General features: G+C 43.4%; 1 protein-coding gene across 2 annotated transcripts; it reads right to left on the reverse strand.

Annotated features, from left to right (window-relative positions):
• Window positions 1–257: 257 nt before the first annotated feature.
• Window positions 258–17,318, reverse strand: HIRIP3 (HIRA interacting protein 3). Of its 2 annotated transcripts, none has more exons than XM_089479877.1 (7): window positions 17,156–17,318; window positions 12,650–12,770; window positions 12,363–12,507; window positions 8,270–9,750; window positions 6,186–6,360; window positions 4,132–4,230; window positions 258–1,070 (listed from the first exon to the last, which is right to left on the reverse strand). In XM_089479877.1, exons 1-7 carry the CDS (start codon window positions 17,236–17,238, stop codon window positions 925–927), a joined length of 2,250 nt encoding a protein of 749 aa, XP_089336003.1. In that variant the 5' UTR covers window positions 17,239–17,318; the 3' UTR covers window positions 258–924. The 2 variants fall into 2 exon arrangements, with proteins under 2 accessions (XP_089336003.1, XP_089336004.1); XM_089479878.1 differs by lacking the exon at window positions 17,156–17,318 and adding an exon at window positions 16,612–16,985.

The raw sequence follows: 17,318 nt of genomic DNA on the forward strand, positions 1-17,318 counted from the left end.
AAGTCCTTTCAGCCTCAGAGGGAGGCAAAGGTATCCCCCCCAGAACAAAGAAAACCCCATGATAGGTTCACCTTAGAATAACTATAATCAGAAATGACTTGAAGGTACAAAACAACAAACAGGACTTTTCCAGGGATCCAGATTCTGTGCTGGATACTTGATTACACTGAATTAAATGCTATGAGAGGCCAGCATGTTTAGGAAGAATGTAGTGGTACAAAAAAGGGATGACCTTTACCGGAAATGTCTCTGGAATAGAAGTCCAAAAGAGATTTTATTTAAGGGATATATAAAAAACATTTCAAATTTTTTTCAGTCATATAAAATTTCCAACTCACAACATTTACAACAATAGGTAAACATGTTACATGTTCCAAAGGCACACTAGTCCCCATCAAAACCTGTGACATTTAGTCCACAATGAATCATTCTCCTTTAGACTGTGCCAAAAGAAAGGGCAAAAATATGCCTCTGAGACATAGACTCATGGGCTAACATGGAATAAAAAAACAAACAAACCGAAACCTCACCTCTTCCAATACACGCTTGCACTCCTGTTTAGGAAATGTTCAGTCTTGGGAAGAAAACTGATGGGAAAAAATGACAAAACCAACATCAATAATGGTATCTGAAGAGCTCAGGTATTTTTCAAGGAACTGAGTATCTCCATCCTTCTGTATCTCTTCCCTCAAAAGTAGGTACGTTTTCAAATAAATATAAGTATTTGCCTTTAACAGACAATCATGCCCCCTCTTCTTTTGCTGATAACCGAAGATAGCAAGAGTGACAAAATGCTGACAACTTTCTTCTTCTAGCTTATATTTGGAATGTATCTCAGCCTTCCTGGTTGTCCAATCCATCAGACTCTCGCTTCTCTTCACAACCAGGATGGTTGCCCCATCAAGGCCCCCTGCTTGCCCCAAGTCAGCTGCTTTCCCCATCAGAACTGATGACTCCACGAAGGTGGGACCAGTCTGTCACATGACGACGGATAGGTGGTTCTTCTGGTGAACTGGGGGGCTCCTCAGGCTTGCTGTAGAGACTCCAGACATTGCGACGCCTGGGACGGCCTGTGGGAAAGAAGAGGAGAGTTTTTCATTAAAAGGTGACAACTGTGGATCACATTCATCCACACCTGTAAGCCTCTATGAGTCAAGCTTACTTTTCTGTCTACCTCATAAAATATAAGCACATACTTTCAGAACAAGTGGACTCTTGGCATTCCCAAAACTTACTAGGCAATGCCTATTCCATTCCTAGAGAGCCAGTATGGTGTCACTTGGGGATGGACTACAACTCTGGAGACTGGAGTCTGAATCCCCACTGAGTGACCTTGGGCAAGTCACACTCTCTCAGCCACAGAGAAAGACAAAGGCAAACCTCATCTGAATAAATCTTGCCAATAAAACCCTGTGATAGGTTCACCTTAGGCTATCATAATTTGCAAAATACCTAAAGGCATACAACAACAAAAGTTCCACCCCTTCCCTTTATATACATATATTTCTATATATCTATATCTCAATAGTTCCAAAATTTGGGTCTCCAGAAGTCAGTTTCCAGCCAGCAGGGCTAGTGAGTCAGAGATTCTACAAGATGGAGCTCAACAACATTTGGATGCAAAGGGGTCTAGTAGCACCTTTGCAACAAAATGAAAGAAAGAAGCTGGTAGCATGAGCTTTCATAGACTTGAGCCTACTTCCTAACAACTTTTTGAGATCAACATTTTGGGAACCACTGATTTCAGTTTCCTCCCATCAAGATCAACTACATGTGAAAGGGATCTAGGAGTCCAAGTAGACCACAAGTTGAACATGAGTGAACAGTGTGATGCGGCAGCTAAAAAGGCCAATGCTATTTTAGGCTGCATCAATAGAAGTATAGTGTCTAGATCAAGAGAAGTAATAGTGCCACTGTATTCTGCTCTGGTCAGGCCCCACCTAGAATATTGTGTCCAGTTCTGGGTGCCACAATTCAGAAAGGACATTGAGAAACTGGAGCGTGTCCAAAGGAGGGCGACAAAAATGGTGAAGGGTCTGGAAACCATGCCCTATGAGGAACGACTTAGGGAGCTGGGGATGTTTAGCCTGGAGAAAAGAAGGTTAAGAGGTGATATGATAGCCCTGTTTAAATATTTGAAAGGATGTCATATTGAAGAGGGAGCAAGCTTGTTTTCTGCTGCTCCAGAGAACAGGACCCGGAACAATGGATGCAAGCTACAGGAAAAGAGATTCCACCTCAACATTAGGAGGAACTTCCTGACAGTAAGGGCTGTTCGACAGTGGAATGCACTCCCTCGGAGGGTGATAGAGTCTCCTTCCTTGGAGGTCTTTAAACAGAGGCTGGATGGCCATCTGTCAGGGATGCTTTGAATTGGATTTCCTGCATGGCAGGGGGTTGGACTGGATGGCCCTAGTGGTCTCTTCCAACTCTACGATTCTATGATTCTATGATTCTAAGTAGAACTCAGAATCTAATTTGGTAGTAGTTTTTAAACTAGAAAGCTCAGACATACCATTAGATATAGATACAAAATTCTACTATAGGTGTGAGCAAACATACACTAAATTATTTAGTATGGTACCATGACCCTGTATTCCCTACTTAGTTAACTACTTAGTTAGATATGCTTAAGCAAGCATACTTAAGCATATCTAACTAAGGCGCGTTACAAACGGCCATAAGGGACGTCCTCAGGACATCCTAGGTTTAAAAAGGGGCGTCACTTCTTGACGCCCCCAAGCCTAATTTGTCCTGAGGACATACTAGATGGCGGTGCCCCATCTACATGGGGGCCGCCATAATGGCGTCACGAACGCGCCGCCTCCAAACGAGGTGGTGCAGATGTGACGCCATTGTGCCGTGCGAGGGCGCTTAATGCGCCCTTTCGTCCGCGCAGGAAGGAGCTCCAAAACGAGCTCCTTCCTGGCCTTATGTCGCTGGGCGCAGCCTTTAGATAGCTGTGCCCAGCGATGCAAGGGAGAAAGGAGCCAAGTGGCCCCTTTCTCCTCCTCCCCACTGCCGCGGGGTGTCCTTGGGGCTTGAAGCCCCAAGGACACCCCTTTCCAGGTCTCGGGGAAGGGGCCTTTTGCCGCTTCCCCGCGGCCTGGAAAGCGGCGGATCAGGGCCTCAGTGGCTGCCGCTCTGGCCACTGAGGCCCCGATCCGGTGGGGAAAGGGGCGGGTGCAGGCTGCCGCTTTTCGGCGGTCTGTAACACGCCTAAGTGACCTCTCCAGGCTCGACCTCTCTCAAACTTGACAGAAACATCATTCACCCATGCTGTCATCACTGGTAGAGTGGATATCTTTCTCTCCATGCAGCTGATGCCCAATAAAGTAGGCTGGTGAGGGTTATGACTGTGACAATAGTGTCAAAATTGTGACTAAGTAGTGTTTATGAATATTAAACTGTTATTCTCAATCACTACTTAGTCATGATTTTAACACTTGTTATCATCAACCTACTTTATTGGGCATCAAGTGCATGGGGAGAATGTCCTTTTATGCTGCCAATTAGAGCATAGCCAAATGATGTTTCTGTCAAGTTTGGGATGGAGCAAGAGAAGTTACTTAGTTAAGTAGCTGACAGAGAATACAGGCCACAGTATTTTTCTTTTAGGATGACCTACTGTAAATCACATAGATCTACCAGTAAATCCTAATCTACCTTCTGCTCACACTCCTAAAATGCAGCCTTCATCTGTGCTCTCCAGCTATTCGCTTGTGTAAGTAAAAATAATGAAATATGAAGAACAAAGTGGAATATCTGTAATATTTACTTTGTTAACCATAATAATGGTTTTTATTATTTGGTCTCAAAAATAAACACACACACACAAAAAAACTCAAACTGTCCTGATATCAGTACAGGATAAAGAACAAGCACTTGAAAGCAAGTGGAAAGCTAATGTATTTCAATCTTGATTGGGAAGAAGTATATCACAAATAATTCCTCTGATTTCCATTTCCCCACATTAATGTGTGACTAGAGTAGAGGCTAAGCACACACAAACAAAATTAAAACAGAAAAACTATCAGTTTGCTTCTGAATGTTCCCATGTTCTCAACCACTAACCAAGACTGTTGTACTACTAGCTAGATCCTCTATTTCCTCCCATCACATCACCTTTACCTTCTGTGGAGATAATGTTGCTGAGATCAAGTGAAGCCACCTCAGCTGCTTCTTCACGCTTCAGCTTCAAGGCCTTGCACTTGGCCAGAGTTGGTGCTCCTGTGGAAATGGAGGGGAAAGTGCAGGCTGAGAAGTGTGGTACATGGCAAGTGTTCCCCACCACACAAAATTCTGAGACCCAGAAATGACCATGGTCTGAAATAGGGTTATCCCTATTTCCTTGATGGTGGTCCAGTGACTCTCAAAAGTGCACAATAGGCAAAAGTCCAGCAGTGGCAGCTTCTCTCTGTCATGAAGGGATCAGAAAAGCCAATCCATTTAGTGTAGGAATACACAAAACAGTCAAAGGTCTGTGCTCTGTTCATACCTTGCAAACCAGAGAAGCCTGATACCTAACCTGACAGGGTTGAAAATATAGCCGAACAAACTATTTGATAGGAAAAGGTGTAGCATTGGGTTTAATTGGTTTTACTCAATCCCTGTTATCTTCAGGTAGGCCGATCAAAGACCCCTGTCTGAAATCCTTTGAGAACCACTGACAGAATACACAGCACTGAACAAGAGGAACCAATGGTAACAGTACAAAAACAGCTTCTTGTGTTCCTATAATACATCTCTAGATTATTCCTAATGTTTCAATAACAAACATCTAGCTGGCCCCGCAAGGAAAGAACAAGATAATTTACTGAAATGGCCTGTACATGTAAAATTCTCATAGGCTGCAGAACGCACACCTTTTTGGGACTGGACATGAATCACAAAATTGTGGATCTTTGAACTACTACTTTAGTAGCCATGCTGCCATCCTAATAAATCCTGGGATTGTAATGTGATGAGATACAGTCGGCTCTTCTTATACACGGATTCAAGCATAAACGGTTTGAAAATGTTCCAAAAAAGTATAAATTTCAAATATCAAACCTTGATTTTCCATTTTTTATAAGGGACCCCATTTTGTTATGTCATTATATTTAATGGGACTTGAGCATACACGGATTTTGTTATACACGGGGGATCTTGGAACCAAACCCCAGCGTATAACAAGGGTCCACTGTACTTAGAAGGCCAGTGTAGTGTAGTAGTCTGAATGTTCAACTCTGGAGTCCAGGGTTTGAATCCCAGTTCAGCCATGGAAACCCACTGGGTGACCCCAGGAAAGTCACATTCCCTCAGCCTCAGAGGATGGCAATGGCAAATCCCCTCTGAGGTAACGTGCCAAGAAAACCTCTTAATATGGTCAACCTTAGGATTGCCATAAATTAGAAACAACTTGAAGGCATAGAACAACAACCATTCAGAAGGTACCAAGGTATTCTTAGAAGAGAAGAACTGAGGATTAAATCAGTGGAGTGAAAGAGTTAACTTATATTAGTGCCCTTGTTGGTTATATTATATTAGTTATTATAATTATTATATAAGTAGCAGTAGTAATAATAATGTTAATAATAATATAATAACAATGGTTATGTTATTTTAGTGCCCCTTTTTTATTTGCTTTGCAGTTTGAGACTGGGAAAAGATATGAAGACTGAGAACCAATTGGGGGAGTCAATTTTTCTCTGTTGCTGTTCATACAGTTCTCATAACTATTGTGCATTCTGATCTTCTTTGTCTGCTTCTGAATTATATAACCTTTCAAAATTCATCTCCCATTGGGTCTTACCAATGGAACCCCAGCCTAAGGGTTCCCAGTGTGTCCAGCAATGGGGATATGATCTGATTGCCGGCTGAGTGATAACTGAGTAGAATCTGTTTAGGTATCCAGTTCTACCACTGGTTGTGAGGGATCCTGGAACCTGTCAGCAAAATGGCTGGAATGCTTCTCTGGTGTATCCCATCTGTTGCATCATTTATTATCATAAAACCTTATGCTAGAACAGTAATGTGTATCAGTATTTGGCACAAAAGAAAAAAAGACCCTTGGAGAGACCTAGAACTATGGCCAGTTTTGGAGCAAGACATACTTATTATACACTCCAAACCCTCTCTTACTCAGTTTCCTAGACCTGTCCAGTTTTGTTTCTGCCTGGCTTCTGTGACCAAACTTTACTTACCTTTTATGCCAAGGTCTTCTAGCTCCCGTTTGAGGATCTCCACCTGTGCTTTCCGGGATCGGCAACCCTCAAACAATTTCTTGTAATTCCGACGAACCCCACATTCCCGGATGTAGCGCTTCAGGCGTCTGATGGAGGGGTGCTCCTCATTCTTCCCAGAATGATGGTCTTTGTCCTGCAGGGGTCAAGAATTTAGGAAAGAGGGGAAGATTAGAGCATTTCCCCCCATGGAATGTGAAACACATTCCTTATAGGTTGATATATTCACTGATGGAAGTCTGAGGTAATGCAGAGTGGTCAAGGGCAACAAGTCATGATGGCTGCACCAGAGATGGGAAAACTAGTTAAAAAAAAGAAGCCTGACACATTGAGTTAGAGACTGTGCTGACCACCCCTAAGGGGCGGCCTACAGCCACCTCCAGCTGCTCCGGACTAGGGCTGCGTCAACTGCACACTATGGCCCCAATCTGGCCTTTCCAGGGTGCAAAATCGCACAAAAAGCAGCTCCTTTTTGCGCCCTGGAAAGAGTGATAGCCATGGCTTTACGGCATCTCTTTGGCACCACATTATGTGGATGCAGTGCCAGAGGAGTGCAGTGATGCCACACACCATGTGGAGCGCAGCATCACACTGCCATGGGGACGGAGTCAGAGCATGCGTTGTATGGATGCCATGCCCTGACTCTGCCCCCAGGCCAGCCTTAATGACCAGTCTGTACAGTCCTTTAATTGTTAACATATTTAAAAAAATCTAATTAACTTATGTTTACATGACTATGTTTAAAATTAATTTAATTTTAAATTGGCATTTATATTTATGTTACATTACTATGCTGAAAGTCTTCCCAGAACGAAAGTATTTTGTCTAATCCCTGTTTTGAGCAATGGAGAGAAGGAAACAGGTGCATTAATTTTTAAAGACCTATTTTCTCACTCATTCCACCTTCTCCTACTTTCAATTTTCCCCTCCCTTGTTCTCCCTTTTTCTTTAACTTAATGTTTCCCACATGCCACCAAAAGACTCAAAATATAAGAGCTTTAAAATCCTTATTACTTGTTGGTTCAAAAGCATTTAATATTGGAATTATCTATAAATAAGAAGTTACAAAATAAAGAACGACTCATATACAGTGGGTCCTCACCTTACGCGGGGATCCGTTCCGGATCCCGCCACGTAAGGCAAATTCCGCCTATGCTCAAGCCCCATTGTAAACAATGGGGCTCGTGCACGGCGGTGCGCGCGGGCCCATTCAATTGAATGGGACGCGCCGCCCCGTGCGCGCCCCGCGGCTTGAGCGCGTATGCTCAAGCCGCGTAAGGCGCGCCCGCATATGACGCGGGTGCGCTGTATTCATTTGCATGTAGTAAAATGTTAAATGGTGAAATTAACAATTAGGAATACAAACATGTAACATTTCTTAACTATACAGTATCTATTGCATTTTTAATCCCCGCTTGGATAGAGTGAGCTGTATTTATAATTGCTACAGTGCCAAAATCCTTTTTAAATTGCTTTGTGGGGAAAACACTGCTGGCGCACGCACACTGCCAAACCAATGCAATCATGTACACATTGCGCCACCATTGAGAACAGGACTTGGGGTCTCACAGTATTTGCCATCCGCACAATGTGTGTGTTTCCAAAATGGAACCTCTGTATATACGAAGGGCCAACTGTATTTCCTTGTGCAATGCACAACCATCCTATCAAATGCTGGAGTGCACCCCCCATGGCCAACTTAGTGGTAGGGGAAGAGTGGTTCACCTAGAGATCATCTGGCTATGCCTCCACAGCAGGAACTCAGAAAATACATTATCTCCCTGGATCACCAAAAATACAACTGGATGTTCCCCACCCGTGATGAGAGGAAGGGGACAAAGGTAAACTGGTTTATGGTCATACTGAATTTTTCAGAAGACTTAGCTTCTTGTGTCTTAGAAATTATTAACTCAAATGCAAACTCTTGACTAAATCATGAGAAAATCTTAAGAAAACATCTAAGGGGAGGATTAGGGGAAAGCAAATGGCTTCTGTGAATTGTAGTGAACTGTACATGCCTGGAGTCACCAAGCCCATCATCTTACCTTTCCTTGATGCCGTTGTTTAGAAGAAGTGGGGTTATCTTCATCTCCTGAGTGGGAGGATTCTTCCTCCTCAACAGATCCGATCTCTGATTCTTCCTTGCTGTTCTGCCTTCTTTTGGGCTTCTGTGTTTCTTTCTTTTGCTGGCCTTGACTTTTTTTCCTTCTTGCCAAATCACTTTCAGAGTCATCAGACTCAGACTCCGATTCAGTGTCTCTAGCCCTCTGGGATTTCTCCACTCTTCTCTTTCCCTGCTTCTCTTCCTCTTGGCTAGATTCACTCCCAGACATGCTGTTGCTCTTTTTAAGGGCCATTTTCTTCCTCTGAATCCTATTTTCACATTCTTCTGGTCCACTCTCCCATTTGTAGCTGCTCAGAGTCATCTTCCGGCACTTGCCTTTGTTCTTTTCTCTCTCTTCTGCCTCACTCTGTGATTCATTTTCACTACTACTGGGTTTCTGCATTCCCTTCTTGCTTTGTTTCAAGTCCTTATGCTTGTCTGACTCAGTTTCATTATCTTCACTGCTTACACTCTTCCTGGGCTTAAGCATGCCTTGCTTCTTCCCCTCTTGTTCTTCCACCAGTTTCTTTCTGCTTACATTCCTCTTCTGTGTCCTTTTCAATCCTCCTTTTTCAGGGTGCCTCTTGTCTTCTGAATCACTCTCTGATTCAGGGCTCCATTTTTCTTCATTTGCCTTGCCTTTCTGTGTTGCCACCCTCATTTGACTTTTACCCTCACTCTTTTCTGAATCACTATCCAGTTTTTCTACACACATACCTTTTGTCCTTTCTTTAATATTTACCATCTTTTTCTGACTCCTGGTTGTCTCCTCTGACTCACTCTCCAAGTCATCTTCACTCTTGGTCCCCACTTGAGACTTTTGAGCTCTCTGTCTTGCCTTGTCTTCACCCTTATTGTGGCTAACACTTTTCTTTCCCTCTTCACTCTCACTCCAGTCAGTTCTTTTCTTCCTGTGAATTTTCCCCACCTTAGATGGCTCACTGTCCTCTTCCGACTCATTCTTCTTTTTTCTCCTTTGCTCATTCACCTTTTGATTCTCTCTCTTGGCAGCAGTCTGTTTCTGTTCTTTTTCCCCCTGGAACTCCTGTTCAGAGTCATTCTCTGATTCAGTGCTTTCGCTTTTTGCTGACTTTGTTTGTTCTCCAACTTCTTCTTCTTCATCCATATTACTCTGTTGCTCGTCTGTGGTTTCCTCAAACTCACTCTCCGATCTGTCTCTTCGTCTTCTGCCACCTGGCCCACTGAATCTCTTGCTACCTTTTTGCTTCTCATTTCTTGCCCTCTGGGGTGGTTGCTTTCCCTTGCTTTTAGCAATTCCATCACTCTCTGATCCATCTGTATGACCTTCTGCCCCACTGTCTTCTTGTTCAGAAGAGCCTGAGGACTTCTCATGTCTTGAGCCATCACAGAGTGGTATCTTCTTAGAATCAATCCCAGAATCTTCTTCATCAGAACTTGTTTCTGGAGGAGAAATTAAGATGTGAAACATGCAACATGTCTTGGGAGAGTACAGCGCTTGCTTAACCTGCTCTGTTTAGCATGTTAGTATTACTCTCTGGCCACCAGACCAAACAATAAGTGTCTGTAGACAACCAGGGAACCCCAACTCTGGCATAAAAAAACCAATTATGTTTTCCCATTTAGCTTCTACAGTGCTGTCATCAATGCAGAACATCCCACTGTAACAATTATGCTCTTGTTTTTATCTTGTATTTCATGATTGAAATTGTATCTGCGTTTTAATTAGGCAATGTCTAATAATAAAAACAACACTCAGGAAAAGAAAACAACAATCTGAGAAACCATCAATAAAAGTGCAATGCAGAGTGTAGGGGGTCAAAATGAAAGCACTGCTCCCTCCCAAATAATATTCAGTCTCCAAATGATTTCCTCTCCCCCACTCTCATTCCCAAATTTCTAGCTTTGCAGTAATTTAAAACTTTCATTGGGCATTTAGAAATACAGTTTAAGTAGACAAAGAAAAGGAGCAAGCAAAGGTATCCAGGGAAAGCAATTAGAAGACTCTCTAGGCATGAACAATTTCCAATGTTTCATGTTCTGCAATGCTTAAAATTTGGGGAGTGATAGAAAATTCCATTTGAGTGGGCAGAATTCTTCTTTGTGGGGCAATGCCCTCATTTTGTCTCTCCATAGGTACAGCAGAAATACAAAAGAGTGGAAGTTGTTGTTATTAAAAGCTCCAGCAAATAAAATGGTTTGTATGTGATACTTACAATTTAAAATGGAAAAGGGAGAAAAATAAAGGAATCAAGCAGCATGTTTTAGACACAGCTAATTAAGTGGGAATTAATATTTCTAATGCATGGCTTTAAATACTGCTTTTACACTTAAGATCTACACACCAGCTGCTCATCAGATCTTACTGTTTTACACTCCCTTAAAGTTTCCTAATTTGCGTCACAATTTCCATTGTTTCAATCCTATTATACTCTGATCCCACCCTTCAGTCATAGAATCCTATCTACTTGTAGTCTGTACTTCCAACTGCATCAACGCCTCTGACAAAGTGGACTGATCCTCATGAAAACTCATGCTAAAATAAATCTATTATTTTCAAAATTGCTCCCTGATTCCTTAATCTCACCCACTTCTCATTTTATGTGGGAACAGACTAACAGGGCTATCCCTTTTAAAACAACTTAAAGCGTAGTAATGCCACGTGCCAGTATCTTTAAGACAGACATTCCATCATTTCATGTTAGCAGCACTGATGTGAGGGGTGGGGAAACTGTGGTTGAGGATTGTATATAATTCAACCATTTTTTGCTATCTCACTCCTCCAACCCCCTATCTCCACGAGTCATTTACACCTCTAGGAGTTGGGGATTTATTCAAAATACCTTCCCTCAACTTCTTGAAAGCTTCTCCTCAACCCAGAAATACAAACACAAGTGACTTGGGGGCAATGGAGCTTGATACTTTAATAATAATAATAATAATATCTTATTATTATACAGGAAAATGGAACACTGACGTATGCTACAGGGGCAAAAAACTTCCCCTGCAATGGCCCACCTCTGTAGTACACCAACAGTGTACTTTTAGGCAAATCTGATTTCAGAGAAGTTTTCAGGGGCTGGATTTCATTGGTGGGTACGGTCAAAGGCAAAAGGGTGGGATCCAAAATACCAGCATCTCTTCATCAACCTTGTTAGAATGGGACAGCCATGCAAAAACTGGGAAACCACCAAATAGATGGTATTATATAGAAGGGTGCATTGCTATCTGGGAACACCAGATTGGCACTGCCAGGAGTCTCATCCCATGCTGCAGGCCCAGCTGCTACTGTACAAGTGTAGCATTGCCACTATATTCTTCCTTTCCCTCTCACCTTCCCTCAACAGGCACAGAAGGAAGGAAAAGAAACTAGGTGAGCAGAGATGGCCTTGTGTGGTGATTTTGGCTTCTTGAGCCTAGGGGTAGACAGCATAATGGAACTTCGCTTCCAAACAGCTTCAAGAGAGTAAATGGAGTCCCTTTACTCTCTGGGCTGATAGGAAGCCTCCCTCTCTTCACACCAGCTAGGGGGAAAAAGAAGAAAAAAGAGCTATTATCTTGATATTGGTACAGAGGCTGAAACATAATGTCAGAAAAAGGGCAATGATGAATGTGTTGAATTTGCATAATGAGAATGAAAATTAATAATATGCACAAATATATTAATTTGAATAATATGCAAATTAATGTCTGGAATATGGCAACCCCATATGTGCCCCATCCAAAAGAGGACTTCTGTATGTATAAACTAGGTGTATAAGCTGCACTGTACCCTAAAGGCAGCAGATCCCATCTGATGTTGGACACTAAGAAGGGCCAGCCCAAGTTAGTACTTGGATTAGAGACCACCAACAAAGATCAAGTGTTGTAGCCTATATTTCAGAGGACAGAACTGGCAAAATCATCTCCAAGTATTGCTTACCTAAGAAAACCTTATGAAATTCAACAAGTGACTTGAAGGAACATACACATATTCAGCAAGTTGCACTTATGTATGTGTTAGTCACAAACAGAATGCTGGCCAGTGTGCACCAATGTAAAGCCACATGACTTACCCATTTCCTTTCTAGTCCGTTGTTTCTTCTGCTCTTGTTTGCTTTTGACTTCATCTCCAGAGGAGTCGGAGGAGCAACGGGATCGTTTGTGGCCTCCTGATTTGACTGAAGAATGAACTTCTTCACTATCTGGGGAATCATCAACCTGTGAAGATTTTTAAATACAGGTTTTCAGCTTCAGCCTTATCTCTCCCTTGACCTGCTTCCCATAATGCAACATTGCTTTCTCCTCTACCCCAAAATCTCCTAGAGAGAAAGGTTGCCCATCCCTTTAACTTTGCTTGCACCTTCATCTGGATAAGTTCCACTTCCACCAGCTGTTTAAGTTGCTCCTTTTCCTCTTTTGTTAGGCTCTCCTTCCCAGCATGGGTACGGTACTTCTCTCGGATAATGGTGTGAGTGAGGACACTGTAAGAAAATGTGACACAATGGCGAGGCTGGTAGCATTTACAAAATGTATTAAACCAGCAGAGACAAAAACATCAAGACATAGCTACCGTATTGTCATAAAAAGCACAGACAGGAAGCATGCCCAGGATTCCTTAACCAGACACCAATACTCCTCCCTTGCTTAATGAAACCCCTCTACCAGAGAGGAAATTTTAAATTTCTAACACATTGCTGTTTTGTATGCAGCCTAGGGAATATGTGCAAATAGTGGACTCATAGGCCTTTGAGTCCAACCCATGTATACCTAATCAATATTAATAGTAGTATAAATAACAGCAATATATATAATAATGGTAAAAAGGTTTAATTCTATCACCATAGATAGGATCACAACAGCACAATTACAAAACCGACACTGCGTGGAATGTGTCATTTTTGGAGGATCTCTCATAGATTCCTAGATTCTTGAAAAGAATCAAAATCATTTATGGTCCAAAATTTCATAGAATCATAGAGTTGGAAGAGACCACAGGGGCCATCCAGTCCAACCCCATTCTGCCATGCAGGAACTCTCAATCAAAGCATCCCCGGCAGATAGCCATCCAGCCTCTGCTTAAAGACCTCCAAAGAAGGAGACTCCACCACTCTCTGAGGGGGTGTGTTCCACTGTCGAACAGCCCTTACTGTCAGCAAGTTCCTCCTAATGTTGAGCTGGAATCTCTTTTCCTGCAGTTTGCGTTCTAGTCTGTGGAACAGCAGAAAACAAGCTTGCTCCCTCCTCAATATGACATCCCTTCAAATATTTAAACAGGGCTATCATATCACCTCTTAACCTTCTCTTCTCCAGCTGGTAATTGGTAGACCATTAATGAGGGGGACACACTCTGAAACCATGATAATAATACAGAGTTGGAAGTGGACTCATAGGCCTTTTGAGTCCAGCCTTCTGCTCAATGCAGGATCTCCAGTTAAAGCATCCCCAGCAGGTAGGTGTCCAACCTCTTTATGAAGTCGTCCCGAGAAAGGGAACCCAGCACCTCTCTAGGCAATTGCCTACTGTCAAATTGTTCCTTCTAATGCTCAACTGAAATCTACTCTCTTGTAACCTCAAACAATTAGACCCGTTCCTAACCCCCTAGAGCAGCAGAGAACAAACCTGAACCTTTCTCTCTGTGACAGCCCTTGAAGTATTCAAAGAAAGCAATCATGTCATCTCTCAGCCTTCCCTTCACTAAGCCAAACAAGCCCAGCTTCTTCAAACTTTCCTGTGTTTTGTTCTCCACAAAACGAGGCAACCAGAAATGAATGCAGTGCGGTCAAGCTTCTCATGGAAGTCACACAGCCCAACAAAAGTCTGTACTTCTCAGTCTGGTGCAGTCAAACAGCAACTTTCCTCCTCAGTTTCCCTGTGATGTGTACTGTGTTTATGCCATTAGTTGTATTTCCTTCTTTCTTTGAAACCTGCTGTAAACAGGTGGTCCATGGCTGGACTACTAAATAGGTTTATTCATCACCACTCCAAATACTGAGAGTCAGCATGGTGTAGAGACTTGAGTGCTGGACTAGGACTGCAGGACACCAGGGTCTGAATCACTGCTCAGCCACAGGAATGCATTGGGTGACCTTGGGCAAATCACACTCTCTCAGCTTCAGAGAAAGGCAATTGCAAGTCCTCTCCAAATACTGCCAAGAAAACCCCGTGACAGGTTCGCCTTAGGGTTATCCTAAATCAGGAACAACCTGAAGGCAAACAACCAACACCATCAACTTGAACCTTCTTCCCCCGCGAGCAAGGGCCATCACTTCTTTAACCAGCTTCAAAATGGAGTTGAAGACCATCCTGTTCAGAGAAGCGTTCCCAGGCATTGCATAATTGTCACTTGCTATTTGATGCTCTTTTGTTGCCTGTTTTATTGAATCATTTCCTGTATTGTTATGTATTTTATATGTATTATCCTACTAGAGAGGCAGGCTAGCTCCAACAGGCCTCCCTGGAAGACGATTACCCATCCATTAAGAATCCAAGTCCTCCCTCCAGTCCATCTCCCTTGGTCCAGGCCTTGGAGGTAGAGAAGAACTGCTGGCCCTCATCCCCTTCCCCACCACCACTACCTTCTCCTTTTGTGTAGTGCCTTTTTAGATTTTAAGTCTGAGGGCAGGGAACCGTCCAATTAAAAAGTTTGTATGCACAGCGCTGCGTAAATTTACAGCGCTTTATACATAAAGGTTAATAATAATAATAATAATAATAAACACTCTGTGTATGCCCAAAGTCATACACATACAGTCATTATAAAAAACACTCTGTGTATGCCCAAAGAGTCCTGGTGGCGCAGTGGTTAAATGCCTGTACTACAGCCACTCAATCACAAACCACAAGATTGTGAGTTCAATCCCAAGCTGAGAGAGTGTGATTTGCCCAAGGCTCAAGGTTGACTTAGCCTGGCATCCTTCTGAAGTTGCTAAAATGAGTACCCAGCTTGTTAGGGGAAATTGGCTTACACATTGTAAACGGCTTAGGGAGTGCTGAAGTGCACTGATAAGTGGTATAGAAATGTACCGGCTATTGCTATTAAGATCTTTGTTACTCATCAGTGACTCAGAATATATCGACACTGCAGCAATAAAGCAGTCTGACACCACTTTAACTGTCACGGCTACACCCTGTGATTTGTAGTTTGGTGAGGCATTCAGCCTGGTCTGTCAGAGAGCTCTAGTGCCTCACCATACTACAAATCCCCAGGATTCTGTAGGATAGAGTTATGGCAATTAAAGTGGTGCCAAACTGCTTTATTGCTGAAGTGTGGATACACCATTACAACTCCAAACTCAGGCACTGCAAACATGCCAGACCATTAGGACTGCCAGAGTTAAAACTAAAGAGGATTCCTGTCCTTTCAATGGCTGTGTAGAAGAGTGAAATTTAGTAGATGTTGCTTGTTGCATGGTTATGTGACAAACTTTCTTGGTGTTAACTGCCCTGGAGTTGACCTCGGCTCATGATGATCCTGTGGATGAGACTTCTCCAAGCCCCGCTGTCCTCAGCCTCTCTGCTCAAGTCCTGCAAATCCATGCCCATGACCTCTCTGATTGGGTCTATCCATCTGGTATGTGCTAATCCTTCCTTTCTACTAACCTCCATCTTTCCTAGCATTATTGTCTTTTCTATTGAGTCATGTCTTCTCATGATGTGACCAAAGTATGACAGCCTCAATTTAGTCATCTTGGCTTCCAGGGATTGCTCAGCTTGATCTGTTCTAGGACCCATTTGCTTGTCTTTTTGGCCATCCATGGTATCCTCACCACTCTTCTCCAGCCCCACATCTCAAATGAGTTGAATGTCTTTCTGTTCGCTTGCTTCACTGTCCAGCTCTCACAGTCACACACGGTGATGGGGAATACGGTGACTTGGGCAATCTTCACTTAAGTATTCAGTGCTACATCTTTGCCCTTTAGGATCTTGTCCATTTTTTCACAGCTGCCCTTTGCATTCCTACTCTCCTTCTGGTTTCTTAGCTGCAGCCTCTGTTCTGATCAATATGTGTGATGCGGAGGTTTGGGCGTTGGGACTATGACTCTGGAGACCAGGGTTCAATTCCCAGCTTGGCCTTGGAAACCCACTGGGTGACCCTGGACAAGTCACACTCTCTCAGCCTCAGAGAACGAAGAAACTTGCCTAGAAAACCCTGTGGTAGGATCGCCAAAAGTCAGAAACAATTTGAAGGCACACACAACAAACACAACCCTTCAACGGATGTCCTAAAACAAATGACTGTACTTGCCCACAGAAAAACCATACTTGCCCATAGGGAAACATTGGGGAATACTTGCTCACAGGGAGACATAGCAGAATACTTACCCAGAGGAAAGCATTGGGGAATACTTGCCCATAGAGGTTCGCTGAAGAATACCTGACCATAGGGCAAAGCCATAGAGAAACATAGGGGACTACTTGCACATAGGGAATTATAGGGGAATTGCTTGTCATAGGAAAAATAGGAGAATACTTGCCCATAGGAAATCATTGGAAAAACCTTTCCCATAAGGAAATGTAGGGGACTACTTGCACGTGGGGAAACACAGGGGGATGCCTTCCCATAGGGAAACATAGAGGAATGCTTGCCCATTGGAAAATACGCTCCCATAGGGAGACATAGGGGAATGCATGTGCATTGGCAAACATAGGGAATACCTTCCTATAGGGAAACACAGAATACTTGCCCTATGTTTCCTTATGGGCATACTGTAGATTCCCCAATGTTTCCCTTTGGCAACTAGTCCCCGTCCAACCCTTTCCCCTTGGAGCCCCTCCATCTCTGGCTCGTATCGAACCCCGCAGCAAAGCCTCCCTGAGCCGGGGCTGCCGGTCCTTCTCCGCCGCACAGAAGCCAAGGGCCTCCCACCTGAGGTCCGGCTTGCCTTGGAAGAGACTCCGGACGAAGCCCTCCATCCCCAGCTTCGCTCCAGCGCTGAGGGCAACAGCCATCCTTTCCCGCCACCTGACGCCTCCGAGGCGACGCAGACCGCTTCCTCGCAAGGCTTCATGGGAATTGTAGTCCCGCTAAC

The sequence above is a fragment of the Sceloporus occidentalis genome, unplaced genomic scaffold, assembly GCF_023333645.1.
Source record: "Sceloporus occidentalis isolate IW3139 unplaced genomic scaffold, rSceOcc1.0.p SCAF_14, whole genome shotgun sequence".
In the NCBI taxonomy this organism is placed as follows: domain Eukaryota; kingdom Metazoa; phylum Chordata; class Lepidosauria; order Squamata; family Phrynosomatidae; genus Sceloporus; species Sceloporus occidentalis.

Coding starts and splice junctions, on each gene's coding strand:
- HIRIP3 (XM_089479877.1), bottom strand. CDS start 17,238: ATGGCTGTTGCCCTCAGCGCTGGAGCGAAGCTGGGGATGGAGGGCTTC. Junction 9,751..12,362: donor ACGGACTAGAAAGGAAATGG/GTAAGTCATGTG, acceptor TTTCTCCTCCAG/AAACAAGTTCTGATGAAGAA. Junction 4,231..6,185: donor AGAAGACCTTGGCATAAAAG/GTAAGTAAAGTT, acceptor CCATTTCCACAG/GAGCACCAACTCTGGCCAAG.